At 42.4% G+C, this 21,199-nt stretch overlaps 1 protein-coding gene across 2 annotated transcripts in view; it reads left to right on the top strand.

The window, feature by feature from the left end:
- The window catches only part of NECAB2 (N-terminal EF-hand calcium binding protein 2), a 110,060-nt gene that overhangs the window by 57,534 nt on the left and 31,327 nt on the right, over nt 1-21,199 (top strand). For both annotated transcript variants that reach the window (XM_075837563.1, XM_075837562.1), the window contains exons 4-5: nt 8,762-8,787; nt 10,158-10,255. In XM_075837563.1, coding sequence (XP_075693678.1) covers nt 8,762-8,787; nt 10,158-10,255 — 124 coding nt within the window. The remainder of the gene's footprint in view (nt 1-8,761; nt 8,788-10,157; nt 10,256-21,199) is intronic.

Below are 21,199 nucleotides of genomic sequence, written 5' to 3'. Positions count from 1 at the left end.
CCAAAAACAAGCACATGGAGAAAAGCTGATCCTTTTTTCTAATCCTGAATAACCCCTTTTAATATATTTACAGGAATTTGTCATTTCCCAAAGTTTACCAGAAATGGTCATATTCAGTGTACCTATCTGGATAACTAATGGGATCCATTATTAAAGGGATGAGGATAGAATACTTTAGACTTCGTTCACGTCTTCATCGGGTCTCCGTTCAGGCGTTCCGTCAGAGCTTTCCGTCAGGGGAAACCTTGAACGGAACCATGACTGAAACAAACGGAAACCATAGGTTTGCGTTTGCATCACCATTGATTTCAATGGTTGCGGATCCGGGAGAAATGGTTTCCATTTGCCTTAGTTGTGCAAGAGTTTTGATGGAAGAAATACCTGTATCCATGAGTGCTGATCTTAGAGGTCATGACAATGTTTGTTTACTCACGTCTTGTCCATTTACATATATTCGTCGTGATCGAGACTTCAGGGCGAACTAGTAGCTTATAGCTTTATATAAATATTTTTCTACTTAGACAAATTCTATGGGTTAGGGTAGTGCTTATGTGCATGCATCTTGATACTTCTGTCTGGTCAAAGGTGCTCAATGAGAAGTGAAGTGCAATATTTGCATATAGAAAGCACTAGCTTTTGATACTCCCTTATTGCAATATGCAATGCCACATTTACGTGTGTGTGTGTGTGTAATATATACATACATACATACATACATACATACATACATACATACATACATACATACATACACAAAAACCATAGCGCAAAGTAACCAGGACTTCTGAGTAGATGAAAAAGGGTGGATTTATTCACCACAAGTGAGCGACATTTCGGTTCGTCACAGAACCTGTCTCAAGCTATCTATAATCTATCTCTTCCCCAAGTGATTTAAAGAGGCTCTGTCACCAGATTATAAGTGCCCTATCTCCTACATAATCTGATCGGCACTTTAATGTAGATAAGTGTTTTTTTTATTTTGAAAAACGATCATTTTTGAGCAAGCTATGAGCAATTTTAGATTTATGCTAATTAGTTTCTTAATAGACAACTGGGCGTGTTTTTACTTTTTACCAACTGGGCAGTGTGAAGAGAAGTGTATGACGCTGACCAATCGGTGTCATACACTTCTCATTGTTCCAGCCAAGCTTCTTTCACCACACAATCACACTGGAACAATGGGCTGGAACAATGAGAAGTATATGACGCTGATCACTGATTGGTCAGCGTCATACACTTCTAAATCTAAAATTGCTCATAACTTGATCAAAAATGATAGTTTTTCAAAATAAAAACCACTTATCTACATTACAGATCAGATTATGTAGGAGATAGGGCACTTATAATGTGGTGACAGAGCCTCTTTACAGCTGAGCGCCAAGGGTTTCAGCTCCTAAACTTGTGCCGATTGCCTTATTACGAGTGGATCCTAATTAAAGAGACTCAGAGCACGTATAATGTGGTGACAATCTCCTACATCATAAGATCGGCGCTATAATGTAGGTGACGGCAGTGGTTTTTATTTAGAAAAACAATCTATTTTTACCACGTTATGAGCGATTTTAGATTTATGCTAATGAGTTGCTTAATGCCCAACTGGGCGTGTTTTTGCTTTAGACCAAGTGGGCGTTGTACAGAGGAGTGTATGACGCTGACCAATCGGCATCATGCACTCCTCTCCATTCATTTTTTCAGCGCATAGGGATCCTGCTAGATCAGTATGTGCTGTCTTATACTAACACATTAATGTTACTGTAGTGTTTAGACAGTGAATAGACATTCCTTCCAGCCAGGACGTGATGTCTATTCACGATCGCTGCACTTCGTTACTGTTTCTGTGGTACTTACAGCAGAGCAGGCGTAATCTCACTGTAACCTGTCATTTACAGCGTGATCTCGCGAGATTACGCTTTGCTCTGCTGTAAGTATCACAGAAATGTTCCCGTAGTGTAGGTATTGTGCATAGACATCCCGTCCTGGCTGGAAGGAATATCTATTCACTGTCTAAACACTTCAGTATCGTTAATGACCCATGCACACGACCGTAAAAAACCTCAGTTTTTGTGGACCGCAATTGTGGTCCGCAAGAATGGACCCATTCACTTTCATTGAATGCGGACACCTTTCCGTAGCGCTACGGATGGGTGTCCGTGCCGTAGAAATGTTCCGAAAATTATGGAACATGTCCATTCGTTTGCATTTTGCGGGCCGGGCTTCCATACTTTGTATGGGAGCACGGCCCGAAAATGTGGGTGGCAGTCGGTGGCCGGCCGTGCTCACAATCGCGGGCCGTGATTGCGGGCACGGTCGCGTGCATGGGGCCTTAGGCTGGATTTACACGAGCATGTTCGGTCCGTAAAGGATGGAACGTATTTCGGCCGCAAGTCCCGGACCGAACACACTGACGGGAGCCGGGCTCCTAGCATAGTTATATACGACGCTAGGAGTCCCTGCCTCTATGTGGAACGACTGTCCTGTACTGAAAACATGATTACAGTATGGGACAGTTGTCCCGCAGTGAGGCAGGGACTCCTAGCATCGTACATTACTATGATACTAGGAGCCCGGCTCCCTGCAGTGTGTTCGGTCCGGGACTTGTGGCCGAAATACGTTCCGTGCTTTACGGACCGAACATGCTCGTGTGAATCCAGCCTAAGACAGCACATACTGATCTAGCAGGATCCCTATACGCTGACTAAATTAATGGAGAAAAGTGCAATGATTGGTCAGCGTCACACACTCCTCTGTACAACGCCCACTTGGTCTAAAGTAAAAACACGCCCAGTTGGGCATTAAGAAAGTCATTAGCATAAAGCTAAAATCGCTCATAACGTGGTAAAAATAGATAGTTTTTCTAAATAAAAAGCACTGCTGTCGCCTACATTATAGCGCCGATCTCCTTATGTAGGAGATAGGACACTTATAATGTGGTGACAGTCTCTTTAAGAAACGTGATGGTACAGGTGGGACAACCCCTTTAATCAATACGGTTTCTCATGTAGACACTACGTTGGCATACAAGTACCTATGGGTCCATAATATAGACCCTTAGGGACTTCATGTACCTCCATATAGGGTCTGTGCAGAACATTTTCTGCTTCTTCCTATTTAGGTAAATGCTAACACTTTTAAAGGGAATGTGTCGCTAGAATTTTTTTATTTTTTTTTAGTTAAACAGTGAGAAATTCTAATTTATAACATTTCCATATGCTGGTCACTAGAGGGAGCAATTCCCAAAATTGCAGCATTGGCAATGTGGTAAAGCAGCCTCATTGCTTTATGCTACAAATTTGGGGTTGACACACTCGCTCTAGTGTCCTCACACAATCCACCCTCCCTTATCCTGGCTAGTGCCAGGAGAAGGAGGGGGTTGAATCTTCAAACCTCCTAAACTGTGTGCTGCCATTTTCTGAGCGAATGCACAGTGTAGGAGGATTAGATACAGTGGTAATCCGATAGTATAACATGACCAAACATAATACACACATCACATACACAACTTACCTGCTCCTGCTGCCGCCTCCGCTCCTATACTTTGCGTCTTCGCTGTGGACCGGAAGCCGCGACCTGAAGTCTACATCTTACTGTCCGGCTGCGGCTTCCGATCCACATGAAAATGGAGCCGGATTTCGCTCTGCTGAAGACCTTCCTTTTGGTCTGTGTGGGAGCGGCGCATGCGCCGTTCCCACACAGAGGGAGTACGCTATAGTGAAGAACGGCTCCCGTTCGCATCCTCTATGGGGATGTATGTGCTGTATTCCATCTCCTGTATGTGTCGTTAATCGACACATACAGAGATGAAAAAAAAATGGCAGCCCCCATAGAGAAGTAAAAGTAAGAAAAAATTCAAAAGTACAACACAAGAACACAAATAAATAAAATTTATTTTAATAACATACTAAAAGCAATATTATATAAAAAAAAATAATAATTTCGTGACACCTTTCCCTTTAATGATGGTGTCTGGGCTTTGTTGGGAGTCCACTGAGGACACCAGCAGCTTCCTAGTTAGGTGCTTCCTGATCTTCACAGCAGTGTTCTTCAGGTTGTTATGGCTGTAGAATTACCAGAGGGTTTTGTATAATGTATTAAACTTTGAATTTATCACCATTCATGATGTCTTCAATCAAAAACAGATCACCAACTACAGATGTTCTTACTCTCCAAACGTTCATTGATCCTCCACTCTGCTTCACTGGGGGTTGGAGACAAGTCTTTCCTTTTTTTTTTTTTTTTTTTTGTTCTTTGAGCAATGGCTACTTTTCTGATGAGTTGTCTTCTCACAATGAAGGTATAGACAGGATCACGCAAGTGTGGAGATTTTCTCGATAATGTTATTGTGCGATCAACTTTTTGTCGGAAGAGCACAACTGTAAATTGTTGGCTTTAAGATTGAAAGGATGGAAGAGTTGAAGTAGCAGGTGGGTGCACAAAAATTAACAGTGGATAAATTACAAACTGACTTTATGGTATATTTTTGTCTAAATTTGTCTGAAAAATTAATCGGTCTCCTATAGCTTTTATAATTGGAAATCAAATAAAGAAAAGCAGGGTTTTAACTTTTGCACAGTACTGCAGCTCCCATGATTTATCTTTTCATGCATACCATGGATTCTGGGATGTGAAGGGTGAAATGTGCGTTATCCTGTTGGTTTAATAATCTGTTATTTGCATACAGAATATCGTCAGTACAGCAAAGTCTGTTTGGAGTCGGTACAGACCAAAAAGAATACAGTATGTGGGACAGGAATAATCCGAACAATCTTAAAATGGATATATAAAATATACTGTGCAGCCATAAAATTAAAACCTAATATTATATAAGTCCCCCTCGTGTCTCCAGAACAGCTCTGACCTGTTGAGGCACGAACTCCACAAGTATGATGGAACCAAGACGTTATCAGCAGATCCTTTATGTCCTGTAAGCTTTGAGGTGCGGCCTCCCATGAATCCGATTTTGTTTTTCCAGCACATCCCAGAGATGCTCGGCCAAGTCAACGCCTTGAACTCTTTTGTCATGTTCCTCAAACCATTCCTGAACAATTTTGGAGCAAGCCTGGCAGGGCACATTATCTGCCTGAAAGTGGCCACTGCCCTTAGGAAAGACAGGTGCCACGAAGAGGTGTACTTGGTCTGCAACAATGTTTAGGTAGTTGGTACGTGTCGAAGTAACATCTACATGGATACCAGGACCCAAGGTCTCCCAGCAGAACATTGCCCAGAGCATCACACTGCCCCCACCGGCTTGTCTGCTTCCCACAGTGTATCCTGGTGCAATCTCTTCCCTAGGCAAGCTGCGCATACGTACCCGGCCGTCCACACGATGTTGAAGAAAACATGATTCATCAGACCAGACCACCTCCTTCCGTTACTCAATGGTTTAGTTCCGATGCTCACATGTGCCCTTTTGGCAATGGACAGGTGTCAGAATTCGCATTCTGACCAGATGGTGGCTTTGCAGCACTAAACTTGGCAAGCTGCTTTGCACTGTGTTCTGACACCTTTCATAGCAAGCTAGCCTTGCCTATCTGTGGTATCCGACAAGATTGAGGAAAGAAGGCTAGCCTTGCCTATCAGTGGTATCAGACCAGATAGGCAAGGCTAGCCTTGATTCCCCACACGCATCAATAAGCCTTGGGTGCCCATGACTTGGTTGTTGGTTCGCCAGTTTTCTTTTCTTGGATTTCTGTTGATAGGTTCTAACCACTGCATATCTGGAAACCGTTGTCTAGCCATCACATTTTGGCCCTCGTCAAAGTCGTTTAGATCCTTATACTTGCCCATTTTTTCAGCATGTGTAAGGATTCAAGCGATCTAATTCTAAATAGTCAGAAATGACCTTTAATGATGGACATTCTTCCCTCAGCTGGTTTATTTTGGCTGGAATACACAGTTAGAATCTTGTATTCTCGCGGAGAACAGTGCTCTTTTCATTCCACCCCTACGTCTTTTGAAAATCTCTTCTTGTTGTTCCCACCTTGACATGTGTTATGCCTTCTATACAACATCCTCCTATAAGTCACAAGCGGAAATAGCCCTGAATTTGTTCAGGCCTAGGAACACTAGATAGGAGTCTCGCTATCATCCTCAGATTGGCAAAAGCCATTTTTTCGCGTAAACTCTGTCTTGCGTCGCTCAAGTATTTCTCTTTGAAATGTTTAAAAAGCTGGTACTGATCTCTATCGCGACTTCATGCTAATTAACCCAAAGACTTGTTGGCATTGTGGAACTGAGAGGAGCACAATGTTACATTTTTGGTGGGTTTCCAGCAAAAAAAAACAACCTTTTTAAACCTCTCAAAAGATCATCGGGAGGATTGTGGACAACTCTCTCCTCAGACAGCTCTGGTCTCATTCGTACCTGGTCCGATTGCCCTTCAAAAGAAAAGCGTTCTACAATTTGCTTACCAGACTACCAGATCCCATTCAGTTATAACATGCCACCGGCATACCACACACACCTCTCACATGGGAGAACGGCAAGAGAAGTTATTTCATATATACTGCATGGAGGAATAGTCCGCTAAGAATTCAAACCAGCCATGGTTGTCCTTGAAAAGCCACACATTACACCTCGTCTTTGTCGGTCTCTGTCCGTCTGTCTGTCTGGTTTTTTTTCTGCCTTTTATCGGTCTCTGTTTTGTCTTTTCCTCTTTATCTCCTCTCTCTACCGAACAGGAGGGGGTGATTGTTTACTGGTCTTTGACATGTTTATTGTTTGTCTATTACTAGGTCCTGCGAGACCTATAATGGTTTGTTTATTTCTCTTAAACTCAATAAACATTGATTAAACATAATGATGAACGTTCTAATGCTGAATAAAATATCAGAACATATCTTTCATTAGGGGGGGGGGGGATGTTACTAGTTTCTTGAGTTGTTTTTTTTGTGGCCTGCATAGATCTGATTGAAAACGGCTAAAATGTGTTTTATATTTTGCAACTGCTTTGCATTCAATTCTGATTTGGCTGTTGAATTGTCTTTTGTGGAATAAATATCCTAGACCAACTCACCATTTCAGCTATTGTTGAACTATATAATACCTTTTTAAAAGGTTCAACACCTTGTAGTAAATAACATTACTCTTTCCCCACCAAGTACTTCTTCAGTAGCCAAGGATGTAACTGATACGTATTTGATACTAAAGGCTCTAGCTCATGCTAGATCGCAGCTTTAAAACCAGACGATCACGGCTCTAACTGCGATCTAGCCTGACCTAGAGCAGACTGAAGTGAGAGCAGCATATACTTGCAGCACTCACTTCAGTCTGTGTGAGATGGGGCAGTGAGCGACGTACTGGCAGCGTGCAGGGGGAGGAGAAGGATTAGTGATCCTCTTTCTGTCCCTGTATCGCTTTAGACAACATGACTTTTGTTCATGTTATCACCTCCTCTCTGATTTTGTCATATGCCGGGTTTTTGTGAGAAGATGGACACTTGCTCATCAAATCACCCCTCTGCGCCTAAATAGGCAATTTATTAACTCCACATACCAGATATTTACCATTGGATCGCAGAATCAAATCCGTCACATCAAACATTCGTACCACACTCTGCATTTTACATTATCCCTATACTGACCGTACCCAGCGTAAAATCTGCTGACTTCTCTAGTGATGCCTGTTCCATGCTACGGTCATAGCTCCTGATTTTCAGACGTTTTTTAACAACTTGCGTTTTTCGCGGCGTATTTTACAGCCGTTATTGGAGCTGTTTTTCAATGGCGTCCATGAAAAACTGCTTCAAAAACGTCCCAAGAAGTGACATGCACTTCTTTGACGGAGGCGTCTTTTTACGTGCCGTCTTTTGACAGCGACGCGTAAAATTACACCTCGGGACAGTTGGGTACTACAGGGAAGTAGATTTTTGAGTGTTCATAGACTACAGTGACTGTAGTACAATGGTTTGAGTTGACTGTCGTGTTGTAAATCATCCAGTCTTCCGGTTAAGGTGCTCCTCTCTCCAGTTATTCTCATTTGGGAAGTAATTAACATCCCTTCGCATCAGAGATTTTAATTTAATTTTCAGGCAGTGTAGTCAGATGAAGCGTACCTTCTGGGATAGAAATTTTAGTGCAGGCTGAGCGATCCAGTTAACCCATTCCTCCCGGTTCCACTATGGAATAGTTTGTGCGCCTGTGTTTCAGTACTAACCTTTTCTTTTCCGGATGAGATCTGCATTTATTCCATTGCTTTCTCAGCGTTGTCTCTCACTTCAGCCCATTTAGAGTAATTAAATTTGCCAGAGGACAGATGAATGGGCCCAGGTAATACTACTTTGGTTCTACAATAATTGGGGTCCCTAGGTAGAAATCCAATTATCTTTTAAATACTTGCTTTGCACTCCTCGTAATTTTGTTTTTGTAACATATTCGCAATCTACAGACGGGGATTTTTTTTCCCTTCGCGGTCAAGGCGCCAGTCTGACCAGACGTTCCTGGAAGAACTTGTTACATTGAGCACTTTGTAGGACCTTGCGTTTAAAGCGTACCTCCGTTTTTAACACTTATGTAGGACGATCCTGCTAATTCAGGACTGTTGGCATGTATGCATCATGCCATAATTGTGCCAGCTGCGGTCTGAATTGTATTTGTACGATGGTAACTATAAATATGACTGAATGAAACCGATGCAGTGGTCTTCTAGTACTGCTTAGAAATTTACATCCGTGATGCCCTGTTTATACACGTGGTTTTGTTTGTCCAGTGAGATACTTTTCTGTTACTGACCGCTGTTTTCCTTCCTTACTTCTCTTATGCTGCAGCAATGTGGATACCAGAGAGCTATGTGGTAAGATCCCCCTTATCTGTCCTCTCAGTCGAGCATAATAGAACTTTTTCCACCGTTGAACACCATATTACAGTTGAGTACATAGTCTCATCTTGTACTGATCCTGAGTAACAGCATGTATACCCTAGAGCTGCATTTGCAGTTCTGCTGGTTGCCTTTAGAAACAAACAACAAATTTGTCATCAGAGACAGCCCTCACAGCTTAGCTCCTATACTGCAGAGCGATGCAAATAGTACACTTCCAAAAATCAAATCACCAGATCAGGCTAAGCATGGGTATTGAACAAGGACAGAATGCTGGGGGGACTTCAGGTCTGAATCCTGCAGAACTGTAAAGCACTGGACTATAGTACAGACTGGGACTCCAGATTAGTACAAGATAAGTAAGGGCCTGTTCACATCAGCATTCGCTTTCCGTTGATGGGTATCGTCGGAGGAACCCATCAACTGAAAGGCAAACGGAAACCATAGCTTCCATTTGCATCACCATTGATTGATTTCAGTGGTAACGCTTACGCTGCTAATGGTTTGTTTGTCTCCGTTCCACAAGGTTTCCGTTTTTTTGTTTTTTAAAGAATCAACAGCGCAGTCTGTAAATTTTTTTTGCAGATTTTACTCCAGTCACTGTATTAAGACTAGTGTATGAAACTAGATCTAGGTAAATATGCCCCAACCTATTTACAAATTTACTCAACTTTTTATGCATTTTAAAGGGGTTGTCCAGGGAATAAAAAAAATATATATATATTTTTATTTTTTTTAAATCGCTGTACAAACATAAAAAAATAAAGCCATACTCTCCTTACTGATCCCCCACTGCTCCCATTACACCTCCACTTGGTCCCACCGGTCACTGATGCAGCCAGTGATTGGCTGCAGCGTTCACGTGTCCCTGTGTCAACACATCATGGCTGCAGCAGGAAGTAGAGTCCGGCAACGGCAGAAAAGAAGCGGCGGGGTATCAATGGGATGAGAACGGCTTTTTTTTATGTTTTTGTACATTTTTGTGCTTTTTTTTTTAAATAGTTTTATTCCCTGGACAACCCCTTTTTAACTCTGTATATAAAGTGTAAAATGGTGGCTGAAAGTGGACGTACCTTCTAAACCCTTTTCTTTTGTGTTAATGGCAACATATGCTGTAAATTAGATGTGCATGTCTCCCTCATCGGTCTGTGACTGTGATTGTGACCATAGTTCTGATTTCCAGCCATGAGATCTTTTAATGGGCCAAATCATTCAATACTTTATCAGAGAAACCTTTAGCAGTCACACAGAACATGAAACCATCAATGAGAACAGATCCTTTACAGATATTTCATGTACTTCACTAGTTCAACACACATTTCTGACCTGGGTTTCTGTCTTTACAGATTATTTTGCAAATCACATGGGAGACTATGAAGATGTCCTCTCTTCATTGGAGACACTCAATTTGTCTATCTTGAAGGCCATGGATTACACCAAGAAGGTGAGCAGCAGACTTGTTATCTGTCAGGACATAAACGTTTAATACAAGGAGGGTAATTGTCTGATCCCGGACAGGGCTGACCTTATGGCTGTGCGACCCGTGCGGTCACATAGGGCTCATTCCTCTGTCCCTACTGAAGGGACTCTACTGGCCCTAAAGACCTGATCACCTAGAGCTTTCATCCCCATTACCACACTTTGTGACCAAATCCTTGGAAAGGCAGCTGTATAGGATGTAGCTATACATATAGGATATATCATCTGGGGGGGGCATTCGGAACTGGGACTGCACAGGACACCAACCTATGACCGGCAGTGGTCCCTGACTCTTAATGGGGTACTCAGATATGCAATATGAATGGATTTAATCTTAGTTCCTGAAGATCTTTTTGTGCCCCTGATCTCATGGAGCAGTCGGTAAACTGCAAATGGGTTATGGCTCCAGATGCTGAACATGGTGGACAGTTGCAAGCTAAAATTGAAGAGGAGAAACTAAGGACCGCACGTTCACAATATTAATCAAAAGAACATGAACAGGAGGTTCTTTGTTAACGTTTTGATCAAATTGTATAAGCCCACTTGCCACTTCACGGCGACCTCCTTTAAGTGGGTCCCTACTCTACAGATTGCAGCACTGCATGGTGGCACCTGCCACCACAATACCGCACCCGCTGAGGGAGCAGCCCAGAAGCACCCCTGTTGCCTGGCCATGCCAACCTTGCAAGCTAATGTGCATACGTTGGCGTATCAAACATTTTTTTATTTTTTTTACACTTATGCAAGGACTAAGATATGTAACCGAGGTAAGATGCTGCCACTGCTTTTCCCTATATCTAACTAGTAATGTCAGCAGTTGGTAGCAACAAAACTTCTTTTAAGGGGTCGCAGCCCCTTCATTGTGCTGATCAGTAGGGGTTTCCAGGGGTCTGAGTGCATTTATACAGATCATAGAACTATTAGATGACTTCTAATATACTTTACAGTAGGGGGTCACATTATTACTTAAAATACACACACCAGCTGCTGCAGAAACGCTTTTTAAGGAGTAAGAGGGAGATTTCTGTTTATCATGGATGTGAAACGTCCCAGTCAAAAAGCAGAGGTGCGTGCGTGCGTGCGTGCGACCTTGTTTTGCAGCATTTGGGACATAGAACTGTATAATACACACTGCAGCTGCTGAAAAAAGAGGCGCATTTCATGACAGTCATTCAGTTGTCGGCACAGGAGAAGGAGCTTCTTACAAAAGTGATCTGTGACGGATGTTCCTTCCATAGCAGAAGCACTCTCTCTGGGGTCTTTATTTAGGGGACCAGCCTGCGTCTGTATTTCTTTAGGGAGTCAGATGAAGGGGTTATAAACGCGACTTGTGACTAGAATTCTTTTAGGTTGAGTGCGTGCCCTATATAAATGGGGTGTGGCTACAAGCCCCACTTCATACATACATTTTTGGAATTTCCCGGATGTCACGTCTCAAAAGTAGGCAAGTCTGTTATCTTCCAGGCAGTATGATACATAATGTAAAATTGCATTCAGGCAATGAGACACGCACAACCGTCACTATTCTTCTCAAAAGGGCTTCAATGAAAATATTGCGGTCACACTGACCCCTCGTATTACCAGATCTTCTGCATTGTTTGCATATATTGTCACGTATTGTGTCTATAAGTTGCTTTAATATCTTCTGATCTGTTTTCAATAGAAGAATGAAATGTCCTTTCTTTTTTCTTTTTTTCCCCCATGGTTCTTTATTGTCACATGAAGTATCCAGCTGGGCTGTATAAACCTTACTATTCATACATACAGAGGGGGGTAATATATTAAGATGGATGTGTTCACGTGGGAATTAAGATGTTCCTGAACCTACGGTCTTATAGGACGCTTTTTAGGGACCCTGCACATTCCATTTATAAAATTGAGATACATGGTGTGTGGTTTATTTAATTTTTTTTGTTTTGTTTTTGTGACTATATTGACATTCGGTGTCCTGTTCTTTTCCTTACTGTGACAAAACCGAGGGAGACTTTCCAATTTTTAGGAGGGCTTTTCGGTGAATCGGCTTTATCACTCCTCCATACAGTGCCTCTTTCTCTGCCTGACTATCAAACCAATCCAAAAAAATCAAACCTTGTAAGCACTGTTCCCTCTTTGCTATGCACACTGGATATGATAGAATCAAAAATTCCAAACTCCGCTATTGGGCTTGTTGACCTCATTAGAATGATGTTTTAATGTCTTATTTTCCAGTATGCATGAGCTTTTGAAGGAACAATGTTTAGATGTTTATCTGTGTACCTTTTAGGGTTTCACATTGTCTTATATCGTTGGGCCATTTCTTTGTTGCTTGTTTATGTTTTAGAACCTGGTTTGTCTGCTTGTGGACCTGTAAGTTAAGAGCTCATGAGCGTTTTCTTTGAAGCATGAGCGTGCTCTCGTTTTCTCTCTCTCGCTCTCTCACACTTTTTTAGTTTCAAGACCTGCTCACTCCGATATGCCTGCTTGCACGGCTGTATATTCCGAGCTCAGTGGGTGTTCTATTTTTCTTTCTCCTCTCTTCAGTTCTCTATATTGTGCCTCTCCTCTTCTCAGACTGATACGGATATGATGGCTGTGATATGTTCGCTGTCTCCTCAGGGATATGTAACATGCTGTGTGAAAAATACTAACCTGCTCTGACCACAGTTGTCTCTACGGTGCTCAATCAACTCGATTTACAAAGTTATTTAATTTTTTACTTTATGTTCATTGGAGTGAAAATTACAGATTTGTCAGAATTGCTCTCATAGATTAGATCAATTTCCAAGTATACATATAAACATTCCAATATATGGCCGGAGAATAACCCAGACACAGACAATGTTTGGTGTGTCATTCAGATTTCCTTCAAAACCATGAGTTTGAGGTTTATTTATAACTTCTTGCTTTCCGTTAACAACCATCAACCAATCAGATAATTACAACCATAGGCTATATACGTCACTTTTACTTAAAGTAAACTACTTAAATTAACAATGTCATAAATAACAACAATGTTTTCTTATCTGTAGTATCTTAGGATGCCATGTGCATCCTGTTCTGCGTGGTGACTAGAATTCTTTCCCTGTTTCACACCGCTTATTTCAAAACTGCTTATGAGACCATTTTATACAATGAATATTCTTTAATTGATACAGTTATTTTGATAAACTGTAATCTTAATAAACCTTAATCTCAATTACTCTTACAGATTGATGCACATAGATAAGGACCCATGTCACCTTTAGGTCCGAATCGCATACAATTTTGTTACGGTTTTTGACTCTCTTTTATACCTTTCCTTTTTTTAGATCCACTTTTGACTTTGGCTTGAAAAATGTAGACAATAACTGCATCAACACTGCGTATGTGATCCTGGCCTTAAAGGGGTTGTCCAGGCACGGACAACTGATGACCTATCCATAGAATAGGTAAACCGTATATGATCGGTGGGGGTCTGACACCGGCAGCCGATCAGCTACCTCTGTTATGCAAGGTATGCAGTATTCGGAACCAGATGGCTCCTATTCACTTGAATATCAGCTGATCGGTGCAGGGTCTGGGTATCGGACCCCCACCGATCATATACAGATGACCTATGTGGATAGGTCATTAGTTGTCCGTTCCTGGACAACCCTTTTAAGTTTGTATTCAGTTCTTGATGGGGGTAACTGAATAACCAATTTCCAGCACATTTGATGCTGTATCCCGCAGAAAGCGCAATAATATAAATTCTACAAACCTGTCCATCAGGCTTTTATTCGCCTTATATTTACAGAGGACTCACAGGTAGCTGGTGATCACATCAGATATATTTCATCATTTATCAGTGTCCGTTTTATCTGAACATTGCACAAAGCAGCAGCTGCAGATCTCCTGGACCTTTATGTATTTGCACAATCTGATTGCACAGTTACCGTCCATGTCACCTAGGATATCAATGCTGCATTTCCCCTTTATCAGCAGCGACTCCCACGGATTACATTTGGACATTTGTTCACAGAACTGCAATGTCAATGTTCAGTAATTTGTTTGCAGTCTGTGCTCTTTCTTTTGGCCTGGTTTTGAAGAAGACACTTTGAGGCCTGCGGTGTCAGCGGGTCATGGCGTGGGACTAATGAGGACACAGAACACCGCATTCTGTTATTCTGGGATGACAGCAAACCTCCATATACTGTACATTATTTAGTATATGATGTGCCAATGTCGGCTGAGTACTTGTCAAAGCAGGATGTTTAGACATTTCCTCAATCCATTAGACAGGGTGACCTCAAAAACTTCCTGCCCTTAAATTTTCCTGACTCTCTTAATATAGAGCGTGAATGTACCATATGTGTCTCCTATATTACCTTAAGGCCTCATGCCCACTTCAGTTTTTTTCCTTCAGGGTGCTATCCGTTGTTGTCACGGATAGCACCCTGAATCCATTCATTTCAATGGGGCTATGCACACTTCCATTGTTTGGCCGTTCCATCAAAAGTAGGGCGGAACAGTCTCGGCCTTCTCATTGAATTTGGTCTGTGAAACAATGGGCTGCAAACGGAAGCCATTCGTGTGCAGCCCGTGCGTGACGGGACCGTCCATAACGGCTGTTCAACGGCCGACGGAAAGGGTGCGTGAGGCCTAAAAGAAAAGGACACCTTAAGGCATGTCAGAAGCTGTTGTCGATGGGGGTCTGTGCCCTGCGATCTTATTGGTTGAAGGGGCAGTGACTCTTCAAGTGGTGTAAGTCTTTGTTTTCTGACTGAGCTTTATTACCCTTTCCAATGGATGGTGTGATCTTTTCCAGGGGCACCATCACATTCGCAAACAAAGAAGGAAGGAACCATCCCGAGGCTCATGCAGGCCTTCTTGCTTACAAGAGATGGGGTCATACCAGCGCTAGTCCTTCTTTTTGTGGAGCAGCTATTTAAGTCTGGTTCACACATCGCGTACTTGTTGCAGAAATTCAGTTGCGAGATCCGCACGGAAATTCTGCAACGAAGTACTGTACAATACACAAACCCCATTTACTTACAGAAATTCTGCAGTGCCCTATCTATTGTGAAAATACTGCAGTAAAATCTGCACCAAAATCCGCATGTAACACTTGATGATTTCACAGCGGATTTGTGGGCCAGTTCAAAAATGTTATTTACACGGTGTGTGTGAACATGGACCTAAAAATAAAATTTTAATTTAAAATATTTTGTCTAGCAAAACGACGGACACCATGTAGGAAACCCGTCAGAACTCATTAAAGTCAGCGGGTTCCGTCATGCCCTTTTGGTGTTCATCATGCGACTGATCTGGTGCTTCCAGTTTTTCATTGTTCTGCTCTTATGACGTAGCGGAAGAAACCTAATTCAGATGTGAATTCAGCCATAGTAAATCAGACTGTTCGTGTGGGTATTCTCCAGTTTACGTCCACACTAGCCCTAGTGTGTGACTGCGATTGTGGAAATAAAATTATGAACGGGATAGGGATTGGTTAGACGCAGTTGTGCCTGAGCCGTTATTAGCAGAAGCGTAACTGTCTAATATTTATCTCCGATTAAAGGGGTTCTGGTCAAATAAATAGATTTTAGTTTCTTCCAGAAACCTACTCGCCTATTGATGCCTCATTGCGATTCTGCCACTACTTGGTGTTGTCCATCTTCCACATACAGTGTAAACACCGATTGCAGTGTGACCTAATCCCGTGACCACATGTATGTCTTTATGGTACATTACAATTAATTGTGATCTGTTGGGGAATTCAACAGCACGTGTTCAATTCCCCTGCAGCGCCACCGCAGGGGAAAGGAAGAATTACATAGTTCCCATTGGGCTTTCTCTGTCATGCACGGATGTGCCCCGTCTTTTTGTAGCTACTCTCTCTTGCAAATCAATGAGGCCCCAGAATGGGGAACCCCTTTCTCCCTTGTTCTTTCTATCTCTTCTTATCTATAGCAATCCCCTAATAAATGAACTACACTCTTCCTCCTTGCTTCAACCCTGCGCCTTCCTACACGGTTCTCATTGCATGACATTTTTACAATTATCCCTCTGTTTGCCTATTGTTTGATCACCAATCCGCTCCGATGTCCCACAGATCAATACAGCAATAAGCGTTTCTGATCGTGCTCTGGTTCTCACTTTATTGGGTTGTCTTCACAGTCCTGAATTGGGCCATACATCACCAATCTTGTCTTTTATCTACCCAAACGAATATTTATTTTCCAAAAATAGAGGAAAAAATAATAAATTTAGAAAACTGCCAATTTCAAGATTTTAATTACATGCCAATCTGGAACTATTCACTCCACAGAAAAATTGCTTTTTCTTTTATCCTGCTGCTTTTACCTTCTCCAACTAATCTCTGCCCCCCCCCCCTCAATGTCCCTGATAGGCAGCCAATTAAATTACATGGCAAATTCGCATGTCAGGGGCTTAGTTGTCATTGCTGCCCGCGGTGAAGCGGCGATAAAAATAGCAGCATCAGAGTCTTCACTTATGCTGGCAAGGTGCGCTCGCTGCACGTCAAGAGCAATTTATGTAATAGAATTGAAACAATTCAGTAGAAGCCCACCTGTCATTGCAGAGTGGTCTCAATCAAGTCAGAAATATGCTTTTCCATGGAAAATTAAAATTTTATGTACTATTGTGATTTACCGTTAAATTATATAATCTGCTAATCCACAAGTGGTCACAGATTTTAGACACTTTTTTTATTTTGCTAACCGTATTAATTTGAAACCTAAAGTCGCTTTTTGGTATATATATTGTGAGGGTGGAAGAACAGACTTTATTTTAGTTTTGGAAGGTTATAGTCTTTAGTAACGACATGGTGATACCCTATTACCCCTGACTCCTCAGGGCTGCCCCCTATTAACAACTTCGGGCATCACCCACAGAATGCAAGATATCTGTGCCGTTTCAAGCATACCCGTACACCGAGTTAGTCCCCCGGATAGGCCATCAATATCTGATTAGTTGGGGCCCGACTTCTGGCACCCCCGCTGATCAGCTGTTTTGAAGGGGCCACAGCGCTCATATGAGCGTTGCTTCCCCTTCACTTTCTTTACTGCTCGCACTGTAAATCGCTGAAACACTTATAGCAGCGGTTCACGGTATTAGCCTTCTCTCATTGAAGTGAATGGGAGAAGGTTGTAATACTCTGAGCTGCCGCTACAAGTGTGTTGGCGATTCACAGTGTGAGCAGTAAAGGAAATGATGGGGAAACTGCGCTCGTACGAGCGCTGCAGCCCATTCAAATCAGCTTATCGGCGGGAGTAACGGGAGTTGGACCCCGACTGATCAGATATTTATGGCCTATGTTGAGGATAGGCCATCAGTTGTTTGGGACTGAACTCCTTTAAGGTGTCCATAAATTTTAAATAACGGTCAGCCAAATGCCCAACAGTTATTCCTCCCAACTCCACTATTCGGATGCACACTTGGCTCGGCTGAGTGCGCATGTTTACTTCAATGGGAAAAGGGGAATAGGCCACAGCCAGACCCCCCTGTCAGCGGCTTACCTCCCGTCGGAATAAAGGATCAGGCATGTTGAAAACCAACACGCCCGATCTTTCTTTCCCCGGATATCTGTTTTCGGGGGATAGTTGGGAGACCACCATACACATTAGATACTCGGCCAGGATTCAACCGACCTTTCATATAATGTGTATGGGCGTCTTTACATCTAGTATCTCTTGCGGATATTTTGTCATGGACTCCTTACTCGAAGGCTTAATGACAATGTAGATGGGCTATAAGAACATCCCTTCTGTTGCTAAAAGCAAAGTTCCCTACAGGATATCGCAATGCAGTATTTGTACGGCTTAGTCACTAAATATTTCCTTCTCTTGGCATGACAATGAGAAAATAAATGTCTTATTAGTAATCAGACTAAAATCCTGCAGGATGAATAATTACTGTGTATCCCTCCGACACGCACATGTTATTGGGATTTGGCTTATAAGATTTGTGCTACTTAACTCTGAAATGTCTTGGGATAAATTACATATGACCAATTAGTATAGTTAAAGGGGTTTTTCATCAAGACCACCGCTTTACAGATTGAGCCAGCCCAGCAATCCGCTTTTGCCAGGGGAAGCTGCGGCTAGCCATACATCATGTGATTGATAGTCTGTTCAATACGTGGAAGGGCCAGGTCTACCAAAGCAGGAGCCATTCTGGGTAATAGAGGGGGCTTTGATCCGATCCAGTCCTTGGCGTGAAATATACAGCTCCTAAATAAAACTTAGAGGGCTTTATCAACTCTACTGCAATGTCTTTTTTAGTAAGTACTTGCATTACCTATAAAATAACAATTCTAGAGCACCTTTTCATAGAACTGTTCTTTGTTATTCCTCTTGGAAATTAATAAATTACAGGAGGGTGTTACCATTCCCCATTTCCTACAAACTCTGATGCTATCCAATTAGTTCTTATGGTGTGAAACTGTGTATGGTCACAACCTACTGACAAGTTGAAAGGTAATGACCCAGTTGTCAATTCATTTATACATTTCCAGGAGGAATAACAGAGGAATGGCACAATGCAGAGTTCTAAGATGCTCCAGAATTTTTATTATGGAATACAAATATTTACTAAAACAGACATGTCAGCAGAGCGAACAGGGGAGCTGTAAGGCTTTGTTCACATCTGCATCGGGGCTCTGTTCATGGGTTACGTCGGACCTTTTTGTCAAGGGAACACATGAATGGAAACAATAGGTTTTTCGTTTTCACCAATTGATTTCAACGGTGACGGATCCAAAACAAATGGTTTCCGTTTGTTACCGTTGTGTGAGGGTTTTCGTCCTATGGTTTCCATTTGGATTCCATTCATGGGTTTCCCTGGCGGAAAGGTCAGACGGAACCCATGAACGGAGTCCCGATGCAGATGTGAACGAAGCCTAAGGGCTCATTCAGACGAGCGTGTATCACCATGGGGCCGTTCACACGACCGTTGTTTCAACAGAGCATGTGAAGGGTCCTTGAAAAAATATTTCACTCAGTGTCACGCATCCCTCCATAAACTCTAGTCAGTGGGGGATCCGTGACAACTCATCCCCCACAGGTGCACCTCGGACTTGAAAAAGTCAATTTTTCACGTCCGAGGTTGCCAACGATTGTCTGAATGTAGCCTAAGAGACTTATGTTACTTTCTTTTAAATAGTGATGACTTGTGAAGGGCACTAGCCTATTCTTTTATTGATGGGGGACTTGTGACTTATCTTATTAAAATATCTCATGAAAGTTATATTTGGGACAACCCATTAATACAATTTCCTGACCACTTTGTGGTTCTTAGTTGTATTTAGAGGACCTGTCACTAGGTCATATAAGTTGAGCTGGTTATCTGACCTAAATAGCGTTGTCTCCCTGATTCCAGCGCTGATTTGTTTGTTTTTTCTGGACCCACTGTTAAAGAGATATGGCCCTCGTTATGTTGACCAACTATATGCTAATTTTCTATAGTTAGCCAACAGGGCATGAACTACCTTTTATTCTCCTGAAGTGGATCCAGCTTCGCTGACTCTGACCAATCAGTTTGAGGCAGCTTCACAGCAGCCAGTCACAGCGTGATCTTGTCTGAACCATATCTCGCAAGATGACGCTGTGCCTGGCCTCTCTGAAGCTGCCTCGCACTGATTGGTCAGAGGCAGGGAAGCTAGGTCCACCTCAGGAGAATGATGGTAGTCCACACCCCGTTGGCTGACTGCAGAAAGTTAGCTCCAACTCAACAGTGGGCCTTCTCTCTGGAACGGGAGGTTCAGGAAAAATAAACGGTGGTAGAATCAGGGAGACCGTGCTATTCAGGTCAGATAACCAGTTAAACTCATATGACCTAGTGACAGGTCCTCTTAATCTTTTAATTCATTTTTTTTTTTTTGTATTATAAATATAGGTAGGTATAAATGTTCTCCATTCCCTCAGATCAGTTACACACAGGAGACTGTTAGAAACTCTGCTGCGGTGCATGAATTTGTGAGAGGAAATGTAAAAGCAAAATATAAACCGTAAGATGGATGCTGCATCCAAGGCTTCAATCTCCAGAGGCCTTCTGGAATCGCGGTTTAACGTCTTTGCCGATAGGACTGTGTAAATCAGTCCCCAGTGTTGGCACAAAAACTTTGCAGTGTCATATGATAACTATCGCTCTTTCAGTTTTTGTCTGTGTAGATTATAGAGATGACGGTGGGTTGGACAAAACATAACATCGCCAGAGGGACCCCAGATTATCAGCAGAAGGCGAATAGGATTTAAAGCAGTTGTCCAGGACTAGAAAAATATTGCTGCTTTTTTCCAGAAACAGCGCCACACCTTTCCATGGGTTGTGTCTGGAATTCCAAGTGAATGAGTCTAGGCTGCAATACCAGACACAACCTGTGAACAGCAGTGGCACTACTTTTGGAAAGAATCAGCCATGTTTTTGTAATCCTGAACAACCCATCTGCAGTAGTAGGCACACCATTCTATACAGACTATCCGCTGTGCCTGTATATATAAGTATGGTGGGGCGGCACTTTATTCTTTAATCAGCGGGGGTTGGGCCCCCACCAATGAAACATTCATGGCCTTTCCTGAGGAGATGATTTCAAGGTTTATATCCTGGAAACCCCCTTTAAAAAAAATAACTGCTGATCTGTAATAATCCAGAATTTTCTATAGCTGGCGTCACCTTGGTTGCTGCCTCTAATGATCAACTAGGAAGCTTTAATAAGTTTTCTACATGAATCCGAGAGAGAATTCCCCATTGTAGACCAATATCCTTCTCTATGCAGCTTGGAGCAAGTGTTCATATTGATCTCCTTGGGCAATGCTCCAGGGCAGCGAGTAATCCAGAAATACATCACCTTTTCCATTCCTGCCCAACAATATTAGAAGACTTTGGTTTATATTAACTTGTTCTTTAAAGCCTTTTAATCCTACAAGTGACTGACTATGCCACCCACGGGGTGACG

Source organism: Rhinoderma darwinii, chromosome 9 (assembly GCF_050947455.1).
Source record: "Rhinoderma darwinii isolate aRhiDar2 chromosome 9, aRhiDar2.hap1, whole genome shotgun sequence".
Classification (NCBI taxonomy): domain Eukaryota; kingdom Metazoa; phylum Chordata; class Amphibia; order Anura; family Rhinodermatidae; genus Rhinoderma; species Rhinoderma darwinii.
This window is presented reverse-complemented; position numbering and strand designations above follow the sequence as displayed.